Source organism: Sphaerodactylus townsendi, linkage group LG05, assembly GCF_021028975.2.
Source record: "Sphaerodactylus townsendi isolate TG3544 linkage group LG05, MPM_Stown_v2.3, whole genome shotgun sequence".
In the NCBI taxonomy this organism is placed as follows: Eukaryota; Metazoa; Chordata; class Lepidosauria; order Squamata; family Sphaerodactylidae; genus Sphaerodactylus; species Sphaerodactylus townsendi.
In genome coordinates, this window is record NC_059429.1 from 66,585,081 (window position 1) to 66,603,795 (window position 18,715).

At 44.0% G+C, this 18,715-nt stretch overlaps 1 protein-coding gene across 2 annotated transcripts in view; it reads left to right on the forward strand.

Annotated features, from left to right (window-relative positions):
- The window catches only part of LRP8 (LDL receptor related protein 8), a 227,893-nt gene that overhangs the window by 176,321 nt on the left and 32,857 nt on the right, over positions 1-18,715 (forward strand). Inside the window, exons 5-7 of one of the 2 annotated variants that reach the window (XM_048496745.1) lie at positions 12,849-13,217; positions 17,559-17,681; positions 18,012-18,134. In XM_048496745.1, coding sequence (XP_048352702.1) covers positions 12,849-13,217; positions 17,559-17,681; positions 18,012-18,134 — 615 coding nt within the window. The remainder of the gene's footprint in view (positions 1-12,848; positions 13,218-17,558; positions 17,682-18,011; positions 18,135-18,715) is intronic. The other variant, XM_048496746.1, reaches the window with a different exon arrangement.

Sequence of the window (18,715 nt, forward strand, 5' to 3'; positions counted from 1 at the left end):
GGGGCGGGACTTTTCAGCCACCGGTGTGGGAGGGGGTTACATTGGCGCCGACCCCCTCCATGACCAACCTGGGAGTCCACCTTGATTCGTCTCTCTCAATGGAGACCCAGGTGGCACATATAACCGGGGTTGCTTTCTTCCATCTTCGCCAGGCCCGGCAGCTGGCCCCCTTCCTCTCCCAAGCGGACCTAGCCACCATGATCCATGCAACGGTCACCTCCAGACTAGACTATTGTAACTCGCTCTACGCGGGCCTCTTCCTCAAGCGCCTCGATCTGGGAGACTGAAGCTGGTCCAACATCGGCGCAAGCGGCGCTGTCTACACTCACAGGCAGCGCCATCTGGGATCACATCCAGCCTGTTCTCCGACAGCTACATTGGCTTCCAGTAGAGTTCCGGATCGTCTTCAAGGTGCTGGTACTGATCTTTAAGGCCTTTACACTCTGTCTGGGGACCCTCAAGATTCTCTCGCAGACCGCATCGCCTCCCCATATGTCCCTACACTGCCCCTTCTTCGCTCAGTGGAGGCCAACTTTCTACTGGTGGTCCCGGCCCCTCGGACATGATGTGACTGGCTCTCCACACGGGCCAGTGGCCTTTACGGCTCTTGGCCCCAGCCTGGTGGAACGCTTCTACCACTGCTGTGGGTCCAGGCCTCTGCGCGATCTCGGTGAATCTCCAAGCAGAGGGCCTGTAAGATCTTACGGAGCTGTTCCGCCGGGCCTTTGGAGGGACCGGCCGCTGATGGTGCCCCCCCCCACTTGGTTCTTACATCTGGGCCTGATACCATCTGATGGGACTCGCTGATCCTCCCTTTGGGAAAGGATTTAATAATGGGTAGCTGGGCACCACCTACATCTATAATTATCAATATCACAGTTAGTCTTTCGCTGCTTTTATAAATTTTAATTAAATTATGATGGTTTTATTATTGTATTTATTATATGTTGTACACCGCCCGGAGCCCTTCGGGGATAGGGCGGTATAAAAGTCTAAAATATAAATCAATCAATCAATCAATCAATCAATCAATATTATAGTTAAGGAAGAGGCAATAATTGCAACGGTGAAAACTGGGGAAAAACCAGCAAGACATTTACTTTGCTTTTTGAGAGGAGATAAACTATAGCAGGGCTATAAACGACTTAAAGAATTTCCTTACCTCAATAAAACTTTAAATTAGACACCCCTTTATGGTATTGCTCACAAGGAGCTCTGATAGCAGCACTTTAAGAGAAGAGCACAGAGAAAAGTGGAAACGGTTGGATAGAGTACGGAGAGCTGTAAACAGCAAGTTAGGAGGAGAAAGAAATGAAACTGAAACCATAGAGAGACTAAATTTAGGACGCTTCTGGAACGTGCTAGGGCAACAAATAAGCTCCCCTAAGGCTAATCAGTTGGTTTGGCTAACACAATACACATTCTTTTGAAATGAAAATGCCATGCTAAAAGCAACGAAGACAGCAACAATGAGGATAATCGGAGAACTCCAAGGGTCACAGCTGGGTGGCTCCTCCCGCAAGCTTCTTCTTGCCTGCCTCTAGCTGGAGTCTAGCTGGGGAGAGGGAGTTGCAGTGGGCAGCGCAGCTGCATTGGGGAGTGCCAAGCCCACCAACTCCCTTCTCCCCAGCTAGGACTCCAGCAAGGCAGGCAAGCTTTGCACAGAGGTGGGGCACTTCAGCCTGTGGACTCCTTTGGAGTTCTCCTGCCTCTCTCCTACATTGTTGTTGGTGTCGCTTTATGCTAGCGTTTCTGTTGCAGAGGGCAGGCAGAGGAGCTGCTCTCCTATGCATCTCTGGCAATTACATGGGTCAAGCTCACTGCCACTCTCTGAAGCCCCCACTCCACCACTCAGTAATGTGGCTCCCTGAGCTGCTCTCTATTGCCTTCCACGGACCACGCCGCCCCCCACAAGGCTGGGCTCTCTTGCACACCTGATGCCGACATTAATGCATGCAGTGTGAGTGGGGAGCCCCCATGGGCTGGGTCCTCTAAGACGTGGGATGCAGGTAGGAAAGCATGAAGGGCTTTGGGGACTGACCCAAGGTGAGGGAAGGAGCTGACTCATGTGATAAGCCTTTTCCAGGGAGCTTTTTTCAGGCCTAAAAAAAGGGACTGGAAAAACTCCTAATTTATAATGCGTGAGTATATACAGTATTTCTCCCAAGCTGTTCAAAGCTTTTATGTGGGCAAAATTTTAATGTGACAAACTTCCAACATATCTTCTTCTTGATTTTTGTCTTCACTACAGTGAAGTTAATGTGCTAAATACCTGGTAGCACAGTGGACTTCATCTTTGCTGAGGCAGAGAATTCCCATCAAAAGAATTAGATCAGTGCATGTAGAGATTTTGTAGAGCAGTGACTTCACTCGCTTGTATCAGGAACATTGCTTTGTGCCTCATTATTCTAGAGAGCTGCACCTCTGGGAATCTGTATCTCAGTTGTCACTGCTGCTGCAAGGTTCTCCTACTGAATTGAAGTTTTCTTTTGATCAACTGTTTATTCTGCTGACTGATTTGTCAGCTTGACTGTAGGGGTGGAGGGAGCTCCAGCTCAGCTTTCAACAGATTTATTTTCCGGGCACACATCTACCTTGAGCATTATTTACTTAATTACTTACATTCTTTGGAAACCAAAGTGCATTTGGTTTCCACAGGGATGAACTGCAAGGGAAAGGGGGCCCCTGAATAGCTTTTCAGTTTGTGGAAGAGGCAAGGGTGACTTTTATCAATTCCCCCCTTATTCAGCAGACTCCCAGTTTTCCCCCCACCCTGGTCTTTCAGGTCCACAAACCCAAAAATATATGATGGGCAGGCAGTGAGAGAGGCAAAGTTGTCTTTCTCTATCAGAACTCCACTTGCACTGCTTGGGACTCAAGCCAATGGTTCTTGGGAAAAATGTGTAAGAAGGAACTGTAGTCTATTTCATTAATATTCTGTTATTAAAAAACTACACTCCATGTTTAATTTATTTTGCTGTTTAAAAAGCAAGTCATATACTAAAGTTAACAATTTCCAAACTTTCATCAGTAATTCCCTTTTGGTCAATATTATATTCAGTTTTCAATGCTTCATTATAATTAATCTAAAAAAGGTAAGGGTAGTACCAGATCATTACTGGTCCATGGAGTGACATCTCATCATGACATTTAACTAGGTAGACTATGTTTATGGGTGGTTTGCCAGGAATCTATCCTTTACTCCAAGCAATCTGGGTATTCAACCTCAAAAGGATGAAAGGCTGAGTCCACCTTGAGCTGGCTACTTGAAACCAACTTCCCTCAGGATCAAACTCAGGTTGTGAGCAGATCTTTTGACTCTAGTAATGCAATTTACCACTCTGCACCATAGGGCTCTTATAACTATATTTTTACTGTACTGCGTTTTATTTCTACCCTGCCCTACCCCAGCCAAATCTAACTGCTGTTAATTCTCACAGAACAAATTTGTGATGTCCCACTTGTATTTCATATTTAATATAATTCAAATGATATGCTGTGAATTTAAAGGTTTTAAACTGTGTTATGTCTCAAAGAATCAGGAGTCGGAGGAACAAAACATGGTGCTTTATTTCAAAGCTGCTACTCACATTACAGCTCTTACCAAATCACTTCTGCAGCTGTGTCAACTATAACACACCTACTGATTACTTCCGGCCAATTCCAGTGCAACAACTGCAGACTCTTAAAACAATACAGTAATTCAAGCAACTTCAATACAATACATTTCACACCTCCCTTCCTTCCTAACTCCTGTAATAATTCGGTGGATTCTTTCGCTGAGATCGCCCCTCAGCTCCCCAGCCTCTGGCTCCTGAGTCTGTGTTTCTGTTCCTGGTTCTGCAAAACAATCTGGACCCTTTGCTGCTCTCTTATCCTGCATCTCCATCTGTGCCCCTTAACGCCCCAGGTTCCTCTTGGGACAATTGACTATTTACTAAGCTTCCTCATCCTGCAAAGCTCCATTCTGCCCTTTCTTAACTCGCCTCTGTTAGATTCGAGGACCTTTTGGGGTTCCTGGATCTACTGCTGGGGACCTTGGCACTTCTTTCCTTACTTGGTATCATCATGTCTCATGGCGGATCACCCGCCTCTTTCTTCAGTTTCCACCTCTATAGAAGACAAGGGTCTCTGTCGCCGCTGCCTCACAACTGCTGGGACTCCAACATGGACCTGCTGCCTCCATAATTCTCTCGACATACACCGTGATCATCCCTATCAAATGTCCTGAGGTGCTTTCTAACACCTTTTGATCTTTCTTTTCCGTGGGATCGATCTATCAACTAGAATCGGGATGCATCTTCGTCCAGCAACGCTTGTAAGTTCTCCGGCCATTCATTAGCAACTCCTGCAAGAGGACTCCTCCCGGTGGCTGTGCATCAGTTGTTATGTGGCTGTTAACAAAAAAATTCGCCTAACCGACGGTGCTAACTCCTCTCTACTATTCGGGCTGCAATGCATCCTTCTGCTTGCACGCATTCATCCTTTTCTGCCTGCCCATTCGTGAGTCGATTCTGGATGAAAAGGGGGCCTAAGGTAACCTTTTGGCTACGTCACCATTGGCCAGGGAATACTTCTAAACTCCTTGGATACAAACGCTGTCCCATTATCCCGGGATAACTCACCGTGATTCGGAGGCCATGGGTTGCAAATAACTTACACGAGTGTCCCTCTAATAACTTCAGTTTGTGATGTCATTGACATTACTGGCACCTTACTTCTATAGCCATTTGGACACAAGGGAGTCCACTACGATGAGAAACACCTGGCCTTATGGAAAGGTCCTTCTGCAAAAATCAATATGTACCCTTTGACCCACGGTGTCTTTTGGTGGACTCCCCATTGATAGGGTAGGGGGCTCGAGGTGGGGCAGGTCAAGCTATCTCGGACACTCCCTGCACCTGGCCACCCATTCTTCTGGCTCTCAAATTTATCCATCTTTTGGCCACCACACATAACCACGGGCTAATGCCTTCATTCTCACTATTCCGGGTGCCTCTACATGTAAGGCCTCCAGCACCCTAATCCTGTAAAGCTGCTGGGATCATCGCATCTATTTCCCCACAGTAAGCACCCCCGTGGGACAGATATCTCATGGCTGCCTTCATTCCAAATGGTCTGGAATTTTTTTCTCTAACTTACCCAATGGCCAACCCTCCTTCCATGCCCAATTCAAAAACTCGGGCAAGCACTGTCCTTAGGCTGGACCTTTTCTTCAGTATGCTTCGGTGCCGCTTGCACTGGAGGGGCTCTTGATAATCCATTCCGAACATCAAAACTCTCCAAAAGTGCGGGGAATAAAATGATCTTCCTCCTCCCTTTGGTACTTGGCAAGCGACTTCCCAACGCGATCTTACATGACCAATTTTTTCTTTCCGACTGGTGCTGCAAGGACATAATCATATGCATTCTGCAGCCACGTTGCCAACCGCAGCATTCTGTTTAGGGGACAATATCTGGTGGTGTCTGGCTCTTGAGGAAAATAATCCCCAACAGCGCTTATGGTGGTCTGTAACAATCTATAAATGGTCGCTTCTATACACTTAATCTAAGTGAAACTTCTTAACCCCAGCCACTCATTGCTAATGCCTTGGACACTTATACAATTCTATCGCCACTTCGCCCGCTGTAGACACAACGGCCCTAGAATATCACGCACTTGGAGCTTCCCCAAGATTATCCTCCAATTGATGGCTCCAACACTGCTCCAACTCCATAATGGGAGGTGTATCGCGACGCCAAAATTAATGGCTTCCTCTCCATCAAAATGAACCAAATACATCTTTCTGATGACAACAATCGCTTTTGACATCCTCGAATGCCCTTCTCATGCTGATTCTGTTCATCGCCACACTGCCCGCTTTTATCTAATAAACGTGCAGTGGTCTTCGGCCCATTGTGGCCCTTTATGCTTTAAGAAATCGAATTTGGTAAAAAAAATTTAGCAATCCCAAAATGCCTGTAACCCTTTGCTTTGATCTGTGGTGCTGGGGCATCCTGGATGGCTCCTCACCCTTTGCTGATGTCGGTGGATTCCCTTGCATCTACCATATGTATCCTTAGTGTAAACTCTCTACTTCTATGCTTACTCCAAACACGCGATTTTTTCGTGGCTTTAACGCCAAGCAACTCCAGCATCTGAGAAGCACTTTCGCAGTACTTTTCCTTGCACTCGGTGGTCAATTCAGTTCCCTCCTCAGCTGCAATCTACTCATCAAGACATCATCATCAAAATATGGTATGACTCCCCGCAAGTTTCTTTAATATTTCCTTCCATCAAGCTCTGAATATCCCAGGAGCTACGCCACTCCAAATTGCAGCCGCTTTTACTCTGAATGCCCTCCCCGTGAGTCAATACCATCGCCTGGGCTTCTGCAGTGGCATCATCCACTTCCAGCTGTTGGTATGCTCATGCGCTTAGGATCTAATTTTTGCAAAACTCCTTTCTCTTCCCTGCCAATGTTGCTAAGGCACAACTGACTGGACAACTGGCACTGGGTAACGGATGTTTCTGCAATTCCTCGTTAATTGTGCACTTATAATCAGCACAAATAATGCGCACATCCCCATTGGCCTTCGCGGGGCCTCAAGCAATTGGAGTTTCCTTATTTTGCATTTACCACTGGCTCCAATATTCCCTGTCTCCAATAATAACCAGATCTATCTGTTCTGCATCCACCTTTAGAGCGCAAAGCAGCCGGAATACGCCTCGGTGGATTTTTAGACGATATTGGGGGTACTAAAGCATGATCAAGATGCAATGATATAGGTGTGGACCTCGTATACTGCCCCCAAGTCCCTCAGCAACACACACTTAAATTCTCCCACATAGCACCTCCCAAGTGTCAACTTGCTAACCCTCATGCGAAATTCCAGTAATTACAATTCCCCAACCTCCCAAAAACCAAGTCCACAACCCCCCCAATAGGCTCACAGTCCTCACTTCCTTCCACTCATTAACAATTTCAAACATCCATCAAACATATGATATTTCACATGGACATTAAGCACATGCCAAATCCACAGGTACTTTCTGGCATGTCCTTGATAATCTGGTAGTGGTAAGCCTTCACAAGATTGAATGTCCAAATTCATCCTTGTGGGCAAAATGTTTTATAAGTGTCCCATGAAACGATGGGGAGAATGGCTGGACCCAGAATCCACTTCCATCACACAAGGGACATCCTGGATCTTTCTCACAGCTCACCACATAACTTAATGCTAGATTCTTTCGGGTTGTATCGCGGCACTGGAGCATTGAGCATCAGCTGGCAAGTGAAACACCATCACACTGCTCATGTGGGGCTAGGCCAGTCAAGCCAGCTACATGGGGACAGCAAGGTGCATCCACAGAGTGTGGCAGCAGATGAGCCGGGAACATGTCTCTCTTGGTCCCTGATGCCTTTTTTTCTCTCGCACACACCTCTCCAATATGCCCCTGCAACCGGTTACAAACAGAAACATTGCGCCTCTCTTTTTAACCTACACCTATTCCTCTCTAAGTGGGGCCCACCACAACTCATACATTTCTCTTCTGTTAACATCCTCCCCTCTGTTGTGGTGTGGTCTTCTCCCCATCTTCTATTGCACCCATGCTGCAGTCTCTGAATTCTCACCATTACTCCGGGTCTACAGCGTCCCACTCAAGCCAGCTGTTTGCAATTCTCTGTGGGCTCCTTGGGTTTGTCGCGACTCCTCCCTTGTGCAGAGGCTGCAGCAAGTTCAAAATTCAAGGCTTCTTGGTATGTCGCTTGAAAAAGTCAAGTCTGTCTTTTGCCAGCAGCAACTTTTTGCAATGGTGCCTCCTCAGGCCACAGACCAGACGCATCCCTTTAACATTTCTTCCAAATTGGAGAAATTACATTGTTGTGCCAACCGCCAGAGAGACTGCAAATATTAATCTGCAATGCTTTCAGTCCCTCCTGATCACTGCTTATAAAACACCTCGGCCTTAGCTATTTCTGATCGTTGGGGAATGAAATGGTTCCCTTTAATGCAGTCAGTATCTCTACAAGCTGTGCTGTTAAGCAGATAAGTCTCTTGGCGCTTATCAATGCTGAGGCGCAGGTCAAAACACCCCTCTTCACCACAGAGGCTCAAAAACACGGCTCTTTTCCCTTCTTTCTGGGTCTGTTATGCCATTTGCCAGAAGATAAAATTCCAATCGGGCCACAGAACTCTGCCACTTCAAAGGAATCTCCCACTTAAACTTTGTTCCAGCTGCCCTTGAAAAAAGCCATAATTTACTTCCTACAGTCCTTTGCTTCTCACAAAAAACTTTGCTAGGACTCATCGGCTATAAGTTTATTCCTCACGCCAATATGCTATGTGTCTCCAAGAATCAGGAGTCGGAGGAACAAAAAACATGGTGCTTTTATTTCAAAGCTGCATACTCCACACATAGCCTAAAATCACTCTGCAGCTGTGCTCTCAATATAACACACATACTGATTACCCAATTCCAGAGCAACAGCTGCAGACTCTTAACACAATACAGTACCTCACAATCAATACAATACATTACAAACTGTGTAGCATTTCATTATATAGCAATGGAACTCCACAGGTTTCCATCTTGTCCCCCATGTTTTCCAACACATATGTGAAGAGATCATCCAGAGATTTGGGTTGTGTTTTCACCAGTGTGCAGATGATACTCATCTCTTTCTCATGCTTTCAGCAGATGCCATGGAGGCTATGAACAGCTGCATAGAGGCAGTTTTGGAATGGCTAACAAGCTAAAACTTAATCACAACAAAATGGAGGCACTACTGTTTTGGGGAAGGGTTCCAGAAAATGTGATATTCCCTGTTCTGGGTGGGGTTACATTCCCCTAAATGAGCAGTTTTATAGCTTGAGAGTAGGTTTGGAGATTCAGGTGCACCAAATCCCGGATTCAGCCCAAATCTGGGAGCATTCGGGCATATTCAGGCCAAAATCTGCCAAATATGTCCTGCCCGAATATAAACGAATCCTTTGGCATGAGTATGGCATCCGATTAATATTCTTAGGATGTTCTCCATCTGATTAATGTAATATTTTCCACACTAGTAATAGCTTTTTTTGTATCCACAGTGTTTCTAGGGAAACTATTCCGAAATTCCATTCTCTATGATTTTAGGAACATGATTTCCTGCTGTGTTTCATGTTGTTCAATTGTTTTGGAGGATGTTATCAAGCTAGTGATAGTTGTAAAATTGCCAGTGTGTCTAAATCTCTTTTTTAAGCTGGAGAATAAGTGTGCACATCACATTGCATTTTCACTGGAAAAAAAAACAGAAAAGAAGCCCACCCCCAAATGTTGGTTGTTCATATTGTTGAATATTTTGGATATGACAGATTTAAAAGTCCACTGTGCCGAGCCCATAGTATTGGCAACTGTTTACATACATTCTGAAGGTTTTTTATAGCAATAAACTTGTCTCAGATACTTGAGGAGGTAAAATTGCTTATTAATTAGCTTGGAAAAACACCCTCTCTTATCAGTGGGTTAATTTACAAATTAATTAGTTAGATTAGCTACAGTTAAATCAACCAAAAAATATTCAAGCAGTGCACTGTATTATTTTAACTCTTTTTGAAATTTTAAGCCTTTCTCACCCCTGGAAACCTTACTATATTTCTAGTTGAGGGACATAAGCAGAGCCATACTGGATCAGACCAAAAACCATCTAGTCCAGCATTCTATTCACACATCATTCTATTCCCACAGTGGCCAAACAGCTGCCTCTAGAAAGTCTGTAAACAGGAAGACTGCAACAAGATCATTCTGTTGCTCATTCTTCTGATTTAAAGAGGCATACTATCTCTGGTACTGGGAGGGGGGAGTAGATGTGATTGGTAGCCATTGATTTTGTCTACTCCCCCTTTTAAAACCTTCCAAGTTGGCAGCCATGACCACATCTTGTGGCAGTAAATTCTACTAACTATACACTGTATGAAGAAATACATCCTTTTAAATGTCCTGAATCTCCCCACCGTTCAGCTTTGGTAGATGACTTTGGGTTCTAGTATTATGGTAGAGGCCTGTCTACCTTCTTTACATAATGCGTAATTTTGTAAACCTATATCATATCTCCCCTTAATCCCTTTTTTCTAGGCTAAAAAGTGCCTAGTGTTTTAACTGATCCTCATAGGGCAGCTACTCTAGCCTCCCATTCATTTTGATTGCTCTTTTCTACACCATTTCAGACTTTTTCTTTTTCAGGTGCAGTGAACAGAACTAAACACAATATTTCAAGTGTAATCTCACCATAGCAGTATGATAGCAGCAGTTTTGTTCTCTAATCCTGTTCTAATTATGGCCAGCCTGGAATTTGTATTTTTCACAACTGCCTCACACTGGGTCGACATTTTTATCAAGCTGTTCACTACCACCACGAGGTCCCTTTCTTGGTCTGTTGCTGCCAGTTCAGATCCCATCAGCATATATGTGACACTGGGATTATTTGCCTAGTATACATCACTTTACACTAGCTCACTTTGAATATCAGTTCATTTGCCATTTTAAAGCCCATTTTCCTAGTTTGAAGAGATCCTTTTGGAGTCTTTGCAATCCATTTTTATCTTAACCACCCTAAATAATTTGGTGTCATCTGCAAATTTGGCCATCCTAAGCTTTCTATGAACTTTGGCCTCTCTGATGGCTGTCCTACAGTGCCTAGGAACCTGCAGATACTCTTCCTTCAAAGTACGTCCTGCTGTCCATTTCCTGAACATTTCCTGTTTCTTTCTTAGCTCATTGTGGATTTCTCTGTTCATCCATATTGGCTTCTTGGATCTCCTACCATGTTTCCTTCTTGTTAGAATAGCAATGGCTTGAGCTTGCAAGAGCTGTTGTTTTAGGAGAGCCCACTGTTCTCTTGCTCCTTTCCATTCTCACAGCCTTGCCCATGGAATGACTCTTATCATGCCTCTGAGTTAATACAATTATTAAGTGTGTTCTATCGAAATTTATGATAGTGTAGATTCTCTGGTTCAGTTCTAAATCTAGCAGGACAAGATGGAAGGAGGAGGAAAAATGAAGCCCAACTGTATAGCTCAGAACAATCTAATTTGTATGCAGATACATCACTATGACTTCCAGGGGAATGTTCAGTGTGTTAAAAAGGGGGCTTATCAGTGCAACTCAGGAGTGAAATCACTGCATACTTCACTGAGTTTTTGCCCTGTGCATCTCACTTAATATGTTCACAGCAAGGCATGCTGTGAAATTCTGAAATGTACTTATATTTGGAAGGGAATGAAATTGACATGCATGTTAATCAAAGTCACGGCGGAGAATACTGTAGTGCGGTGAAGTCTGCAAGGTATTCTTATTCATTTCATCAATGTCCTCTCCCCAGCTCCTGATTTTTTTTACTTGGAGTACCTTGATGAGCACCATACTGGCCTCTGCCAGGAGGTTGTGTCACTGCTCTGTGGCGTTTATTAGCAACAGATTTACACCCCCCCCCCTTCAAATTAACACAATGTTTCCTGTTTTACTGACCCACAGTTCTTGGACCTCTCAAGTTATATTTGCTATCTGGCTGTTTTCATGCTTGAAAGAGATTTTGGGCCATCTGGCCACTTTCTCCTCCTTTAGTTCAGCTGTAATGCTTGAAAACAGGCAGTATTAAATTTTGTATATGTTTGAGTTGATGAACATGAGAAAATGAGTTGGATTCTCTTTACTCCCCGGATAGATGGTATCTTCCTTCACTCTTGTTGGTGCACAACTTAAGGTCGTTCTCCCTTGGGATAGCTCTGTATTCAGACCAGGTATAAGGACCACACAGGCCACATCCCATGCAATGTCCTACACTATACTCACTTATGACTGTCTCTTTGTCTTGTTCACACAATATCTGCTAATTTGGATCCTGCACCACACAACTGAGAATGCAGGAAATGCCCTATGGAAAAGCAAATACTTCCCTCCCCCTGGACTTCTCCATCTTTATAATCAGAGAACAGGAATATCAGTAGCATAACCTTAGATCTTATAGGTATCTTCAATAATCATGTGAAGGGAAGGAGGGATAAATGCAAACTATAGTTTCGTATACATTGCAAGACTTTGAGAAACTACATCCAGTCAGAGGAGTATTTACAGTGGAACAGGGAAGACATGTGCCCCGGGTGCTGCCACTTGCACAGCCTTCAGAGACAAGGGGCAGTGTGCAAGGGGGAGCCTGGGCAAGAGCGGAAGTAGAACTGCACACCTCACCCCCAAACTGGCTGGGCTTGGCTGGGTCCAGCTTTAAACTGCAGGCTCTGCCTCAAAGCCCACTGTTAAAAGCTGAACCCAACCAGGTGGAGGCTGGCTTGAACTGCAGGTTTGGCCTGGCTGGGTCCAGCTTTAAATTTCTGGCTCCAGAGGCAGAGGCAGCAGTATAAAATTGGACCCAGACAGGGCAAAGCTTGCATTTCAAGGCTGACCTGGCCGGACCAGGTCCAGCTTTAAATTGCAGGCTTCAGAGGCAGAGTCCTCTGTTTAAAGCTGGGAGTTCGGGTGGGAAGGTGCAGCTTAACACTGGGCAGTGCTTGCCCTAGGCACCATTTTTAGTAGATATACCCCTGCATCCAGGTCCTGAAATAGAGGCACGGGAGTAGTGAAAGAAGATGAAGTTGGCAAGAGAGATCCTCACTACAGCTTTCTCTGAGTAACCAGTGAATGCATCAGAACAGTTGAGTGTAATAAAAAGCATACACACTTGCAAGCCTTAAAAGTGAGTATGTTTATCCTGGTAAACAGATGAAATGTGGGAGAGGAAAGTGGCTCTTTTAGAGGCTAGAAGCCTAGAAGAGCTCTGCCAGCTAATATTGAGCTCCCTAAACTTATCTCTTTTACTTTTATCTCACAGTCTGTTCTTCGAGTGAATTCCAGTGCAGTAACAAGACCTGCATAGCCACCATCTTTGTGTGTGATGGCGATGATGACTGTGGCGATGGGAGCGATGAGAGGAAGTGTTCACCACTTACCTGCAATCCCAATGAGTTCCAGTGCAACAACAGCCAGTGCATCCTAGAGTCCTGGGTCTGTGACAGCCAGCCTGACTGTGAGGATCATTCAGATGAATCAATGGAAAAGTGTGGCTACAAAGTCAAGCCCCAACTCCTGAGTACCTGTGCAGCTCATGAGTTCCGGTGTGGCAATGGGGAATGCATCCACCTCAACTGGAAGTGTGATGGAGATGAGGACTGCAAAGATAAATCAGATGAGCAAGATTGTCGTGAGTATCCACAGGGCACTGAATTATATATGAAAGTTAGATGGGTCCTTGTGGACAAGTTCGCTGTTGGCTAACTTAGGGTGGTACAGGCTGATCCTGTACAGGTTCACTTGGAGCAGGGGTAGGGAACCTTTAACACTCAAAGAGCCATTTGGACCCGTTTTCCACAGGAAAAGAAACACTTGGAGCCGCAAATAATTTTTGACATTTAAAATAAAGATAACACTGTATATATTGGGGTTTTTTACCTTTTACTCATTCTGAGAAGCGCATGGATGCGTCCACCCTGCTGCCTGCAGGGCGGGCAAGGATGAAGCCGGCGGCTCAGCCTCACCGCCGCCAGGAAAGCGCCCGCCCCGATCAAATGGGGCGGGCGAGAGGAGAAGCCCACGGTGCAGCCCAGCCGGCTGCGGGCAGTTGGTGCACCCGCCCTGCTGCCTGCAGGGTGGGCAAGGATGAAGCCGGCAGCTCAGCCTCGCCGGCCGCCGGGAAAGCGCCCGCCCCGCTCCAACGGGGCGGGCGAGAGGGGAAGCCCATGTGCGCCTGCCCTGCTGCCTGCAGGGCGGGCAAGGATGGGGCCGGCGGCTCGGCTCGTGGAGCCGCAGTGCAAGGGCAGAAGAGCCGCATTTGGCTCTCGAGCTGCAGGTTCCCTACCCCTGACTTGGAGGTTATTCCCGATTACCTTTAAAGAGGCTCACTCCCAAGCAGGCATATTATTACACTCCAACATTCATTTTAACCTTTGACTTATATATGTAATCAAGAAGAGAAGGTGGAAGTAAACGGCAAGAAGGTTAGCTTCTCTTAGAAAGATCAGAACCTCTTGATGTGCATCACTCTTATCCCAGAAGATAATGTCACCAGAATCCAGTTATCTCTGATGGGATACATACATGTTTCACAGTGGAAATTGCGCAAGATGATCAGACTCTGGAAACTCACCTCTGAGATAACAACAGAATGTTGGTTGTGCCAATGATAGTATCATGGGTAGTTAATAATAGCTTCACTAACTGGCAAGCAAATTCTTTTAAATATTCTAGATAGAAAACAAGTACAGCATAATTTTCAGCCCATCAAGCCTGTGCTGAGAAATATTTGTACCTTTAGTTGGAGAAGTCAACATTTTGGCTTCATCTCACCATATGCAGTAAAGCAGAAGCTCCTAGTCAAATTGTAAAAGGTCCTGAATTACTGAATAATGGATTTCTCTTCAGTTAGCTTTGTGCCTTTCACACATTGTTGCAAAGTTTTGAGATGATTCATCCATTTTTCAGATGCTAAATAGCCTAAACTGGTCATTCATCCAGAGACTCCAAGAGAAGGAAATGGAGAAAATGTTTTACTGAAATATTCATAATTGTGGCACTGACATGAAATGAAATATTCATACTAAAATTATACAAAAGGAGAGAAGCTGAAAAGCATCCCTCTGTGGGAAAGTGGACCACTCCCACTTGCAAAGATTGAACCTTTAAGATTCTTTGGGCAGAGCCTTCTTGCAATTAACATATAGAATTAGGGAGGACTATTAAGTAACGTAAAAGCAGACAAGTGCATAATCATACGTGCATATATATGCAAATAGTAACAGTTGGCTCACACCCTGCTACAGAGACCTAGGAAAGGGACTTTTTCACATAGGCAACTGTAATAAAACAATTAACACACAAAGAGAAACAAAATCCCTGAAAATATTCCTCTGAATGTTTGAATGTTTTTCCCATTGTTAAATAATAGATAACATGCATCATAACTAGACCTGTGATAAATCATGTTGTGGACCTCTGAATAGGCAAGAAAAGGTGATGAAACCATTTGAACATATGCAGACTTACCATGGCTTCTGCCTTCTTGCCATCAAAATAGGCCAGGATAAGAGCCTCCAGATTCTCAGCACCTTTTTTGTGTTCAGAGTCATTTAAAAGTAAGTAGTGAAAGTGAGTTGGGGGAATGGGGCAAGATTCAGCCAATCCGAATGCAGGAAACAGAGGCTGCCCACACATACATGAAAGAGACTACGAAAGAGCTCGTGGTGCTTAAGCGGTGCTTATGGGGAACCATTTGGGGCTTCCCTCACCGGCCCTGACTTGAGTGAAGGAAAGAGCTGGGCAGCAGTGGGGAACTACAAGCAGGGTGAGAAGCCCTGCAGCAAGTATGCTCCCTGGATAAACCACGGTGGAATTTTGGTGTGCAAAATTGGCCCAGAACTTTTTATCAGATATTTTTAAAGGAAATATCCAAATATTTCAGTCCTCAAGATATCTTAATGATACAGGTTCTAACTTGCCTCTGTAGATTTTTTTCCTGTCCTTTCTATTTTTCTTTGTTATATCCAGAAGAAGCTAAAAATATGAAAGATGTTTTACTACCATGGGGCATTGAGATGGCCTTCAGGCAGACAGAACAAAAGTTTGTTTTGATATTTTTCTCTGCAGAATAATACCTTATGGAATGCAGTAAAATTATTATGTTGGAATTCAAAATCCCAGATTTTCCTTGGAGTTAAAAATTATGCTGGAATCAGCCCTTAGCGAACTATACTTGGGGTTTGACCTGGAAAGGACCCCGCCCTCTCCCTCTGCCTTTTTACTCAATGCCAGTCTGAGGATTTAAATATCCTCAGATTTGGCTAATTTCACTATTAATAGATAAATTTGTGGTGACCCTTTGCTAGTGAATCAAACGTCATATAACTGTTCAGACTCTTTGAATAGAATCATAAGAACAATATAATGTTCATAATAGCATGCTAAAAGGCTCTTATGAACAATTAAGAATAAGCTCAATCCCATGGCTGCTTGGATCCCAAGCAGGCAATTTTGAATATATTTTTAAGTGCCGCTTTTTCATTAAATTAGTTGAGTCCCATTAACTTTAACAAGGCTAAAGTGGTTTAAATGGAAGTAGGTTGTGGCTTGACAGTTGGTTACCCAGCGAAAACACAGGAATAAGCTAGTAATTCCCTAATGACCATATGTTGGAGAGTAAACCACATTTAAAAAAAAGATTACTTTGGAATATAAACACATTAGAGGCATTCAGAGCAATTTCTCATGCTGTAAGATGACTTTTCACCACATGTCTCATTGGAGCTTGTGGATTCTCATCGTGGGGGAGATGAATACATTCTTTTTGGACATGTCAGCATTCCGCATAAAGTGAAAGCCTGGGTACCTTCGTTGTAATCCATAAATTTATCTTTGCATGTTATATGTTTGTGGATTTAGATGATTATTGGAGACAATAAGAAGCAGTATAAATCATGGCTGGAAACATTTGTTTTGCCAGAGAATGGTTCAGTGTAGTGATCCTGAGTCCCTTTTGTATGTTTGTCCTATATGATGGATTGTACTTCATCATGTTAGGATGCCTTGTGGAACCTGCTGTGTTCTTTCTTGCTACCTCTTCACTGTTTCCAGGGTATTGAAGGGTCATAATTTCTGATCTCAGGGACAGTTTGTGAAATTGCCAAGGAGATGCTGCCACAAGGCAGTCTGACCACATGAATTAGCATCTCCTTTGTATTGCTTTAGCTACTCAGTGGCAGTGATTTTCTGTCATTTAGGATGAGAATGTATTTCCCAAGGGAGGAAGCACTTGGATGAATGCTTTCAGATAAGTTTATTCATAGTGTTTGTAAGCTTTGAAATTCATCTTGGGAGTTGTTCTTTTATCTCATACCTAAACATTTTGCGGCTGGGATCCTGTAGATCTATTAAAACCACTCAGCCAAGGATGCAGAAGAGCCTCTTGTGTCAGAGCAATTCTTATTGTTCCCAGGGAATACAACTGCCATTAGCAGAATGGATCTATGAGCTCCAAGGCCAGATTTTTAGTTGGCAAGTTAGATCATGGTGGATACTTTGAATCCTGCTGAGCAAAAAAAGGGCAGAATAGAAGTGGTGAGAGGCAAACTGTGCAGAAGATAATATTATTATAACTCCTTCTACCATTTTCAACAGTGCCTACTTGAGACCATATGGAGAGCCAATGTAGATAAGAGTGGGAAGACATAGGTTCAAATCCCTAATCAGCCATGAAGCTCTTTGAATAACCTTGCGTAAATCTCTGTTTCTTAATCGGTTCATAAGAGAAAATAGTTAAATCCCTTGTTATGCCACTTTGAGTTTCTTGGATACCTATACAGAAAATAAAATACTGTGTGGTGAGTAGTTGATACAGAATCTGTCCATAGGTGGTGTTTATCTCCAAAGAAGAAAAATGGCAACTCCCAAAACTTTCAGCACTGAGAGCAGTAATCATAGCTGTGTATTGCTAAGCCTGTTAATATCAACATACATAACGATTCACAGTTTTCTTTATTGCTTTGTTTTCAAGCCTTGGTGACCTGTAGCCCTGATGAATTCCAGTGTGGTGATGGGACCTGCATCCATGGAGCAAAACAGTGCAATAAAGTCCATGACTGTCCTGATAACAGTGATGAAGCAGGCTGTGTTAACGGTAGGTGCAAACAGTGTCTTGGTATGGGTGCTAAAGAAAACCTTGCTTGAAGAATCCTGGATGATAGGGATGGAAGGCCTTCTTAGCCTTTCTTCCTGAGCCAGTACTCAAGTGCTCCTTGTCGTAAACTTTGCAGAGAAGTTTTTCTTCACAGCTTTATCAAGCATTGCTCTGACAGATCCCTTGTCATACGTTGCCATTAAATATTCCATTGCATAACTCTATCTCATTTCTTCTAATTTACATCCTCTTCAATCTTTATATCCGACATTCATTTCTTTGTACCTAATCTAACTTCCACTGCTTTCCCTCCCTTGGCTGATGCAACAGAAGCGACGTGCAAGAGTCCCACCAAGTTTCAGTGTAAGAGTGGAGAATGCATAGAGGAAATCAAGGTGTGCGATTCACAAAGGGACTGCAGGGACTGGTCTGATGAACCTCTAAAAGCATGTGGTACAGTACACTCATTCTTCTTTATTTCCACCTCCTTTCTTAACAATCTCTCCCATTCACTGTATGCCTAGGATACAGGAGCAAATGGCTCCATAACATGTTTGTCTGATCTCCGTTTCTCTGTATGTAAAATGACCTGGAATCTAATTCTTTGATGTATAGAGTTTGCATAGGATAAAGTGAAGGCTCTGTTGCCCCAGGAATAAATCCAGGCTGATTGCAAAGAGGTGTGATTTGAGCACAGAATTAGAAATTCCTCAGTCTCCTGCCATCCCTGATGAGGCTTAATTACTTCTTGTTATTGCAGAACGTGAGACATATTTATACAGTCACAAGGTACACATTTCTTTGATAGTTTTTAATCAAAGCATATTGTAAGATCAGCATACAGACCAAGTTCAGACACTTGCTTCTGTGACTGCAGTGTTTTTGATGGAGATGGCGGTACATACTCCTTACCTCTCCATTCAAATACTGTCACTCATTAAGGCATGGTTCATGCAATCTCTCTTTCCTCCAGTTTCTGAAAAAAACATGCCAACTGAGCAGCCACATGAGGGGCCACTTCTGTTATCATCCAC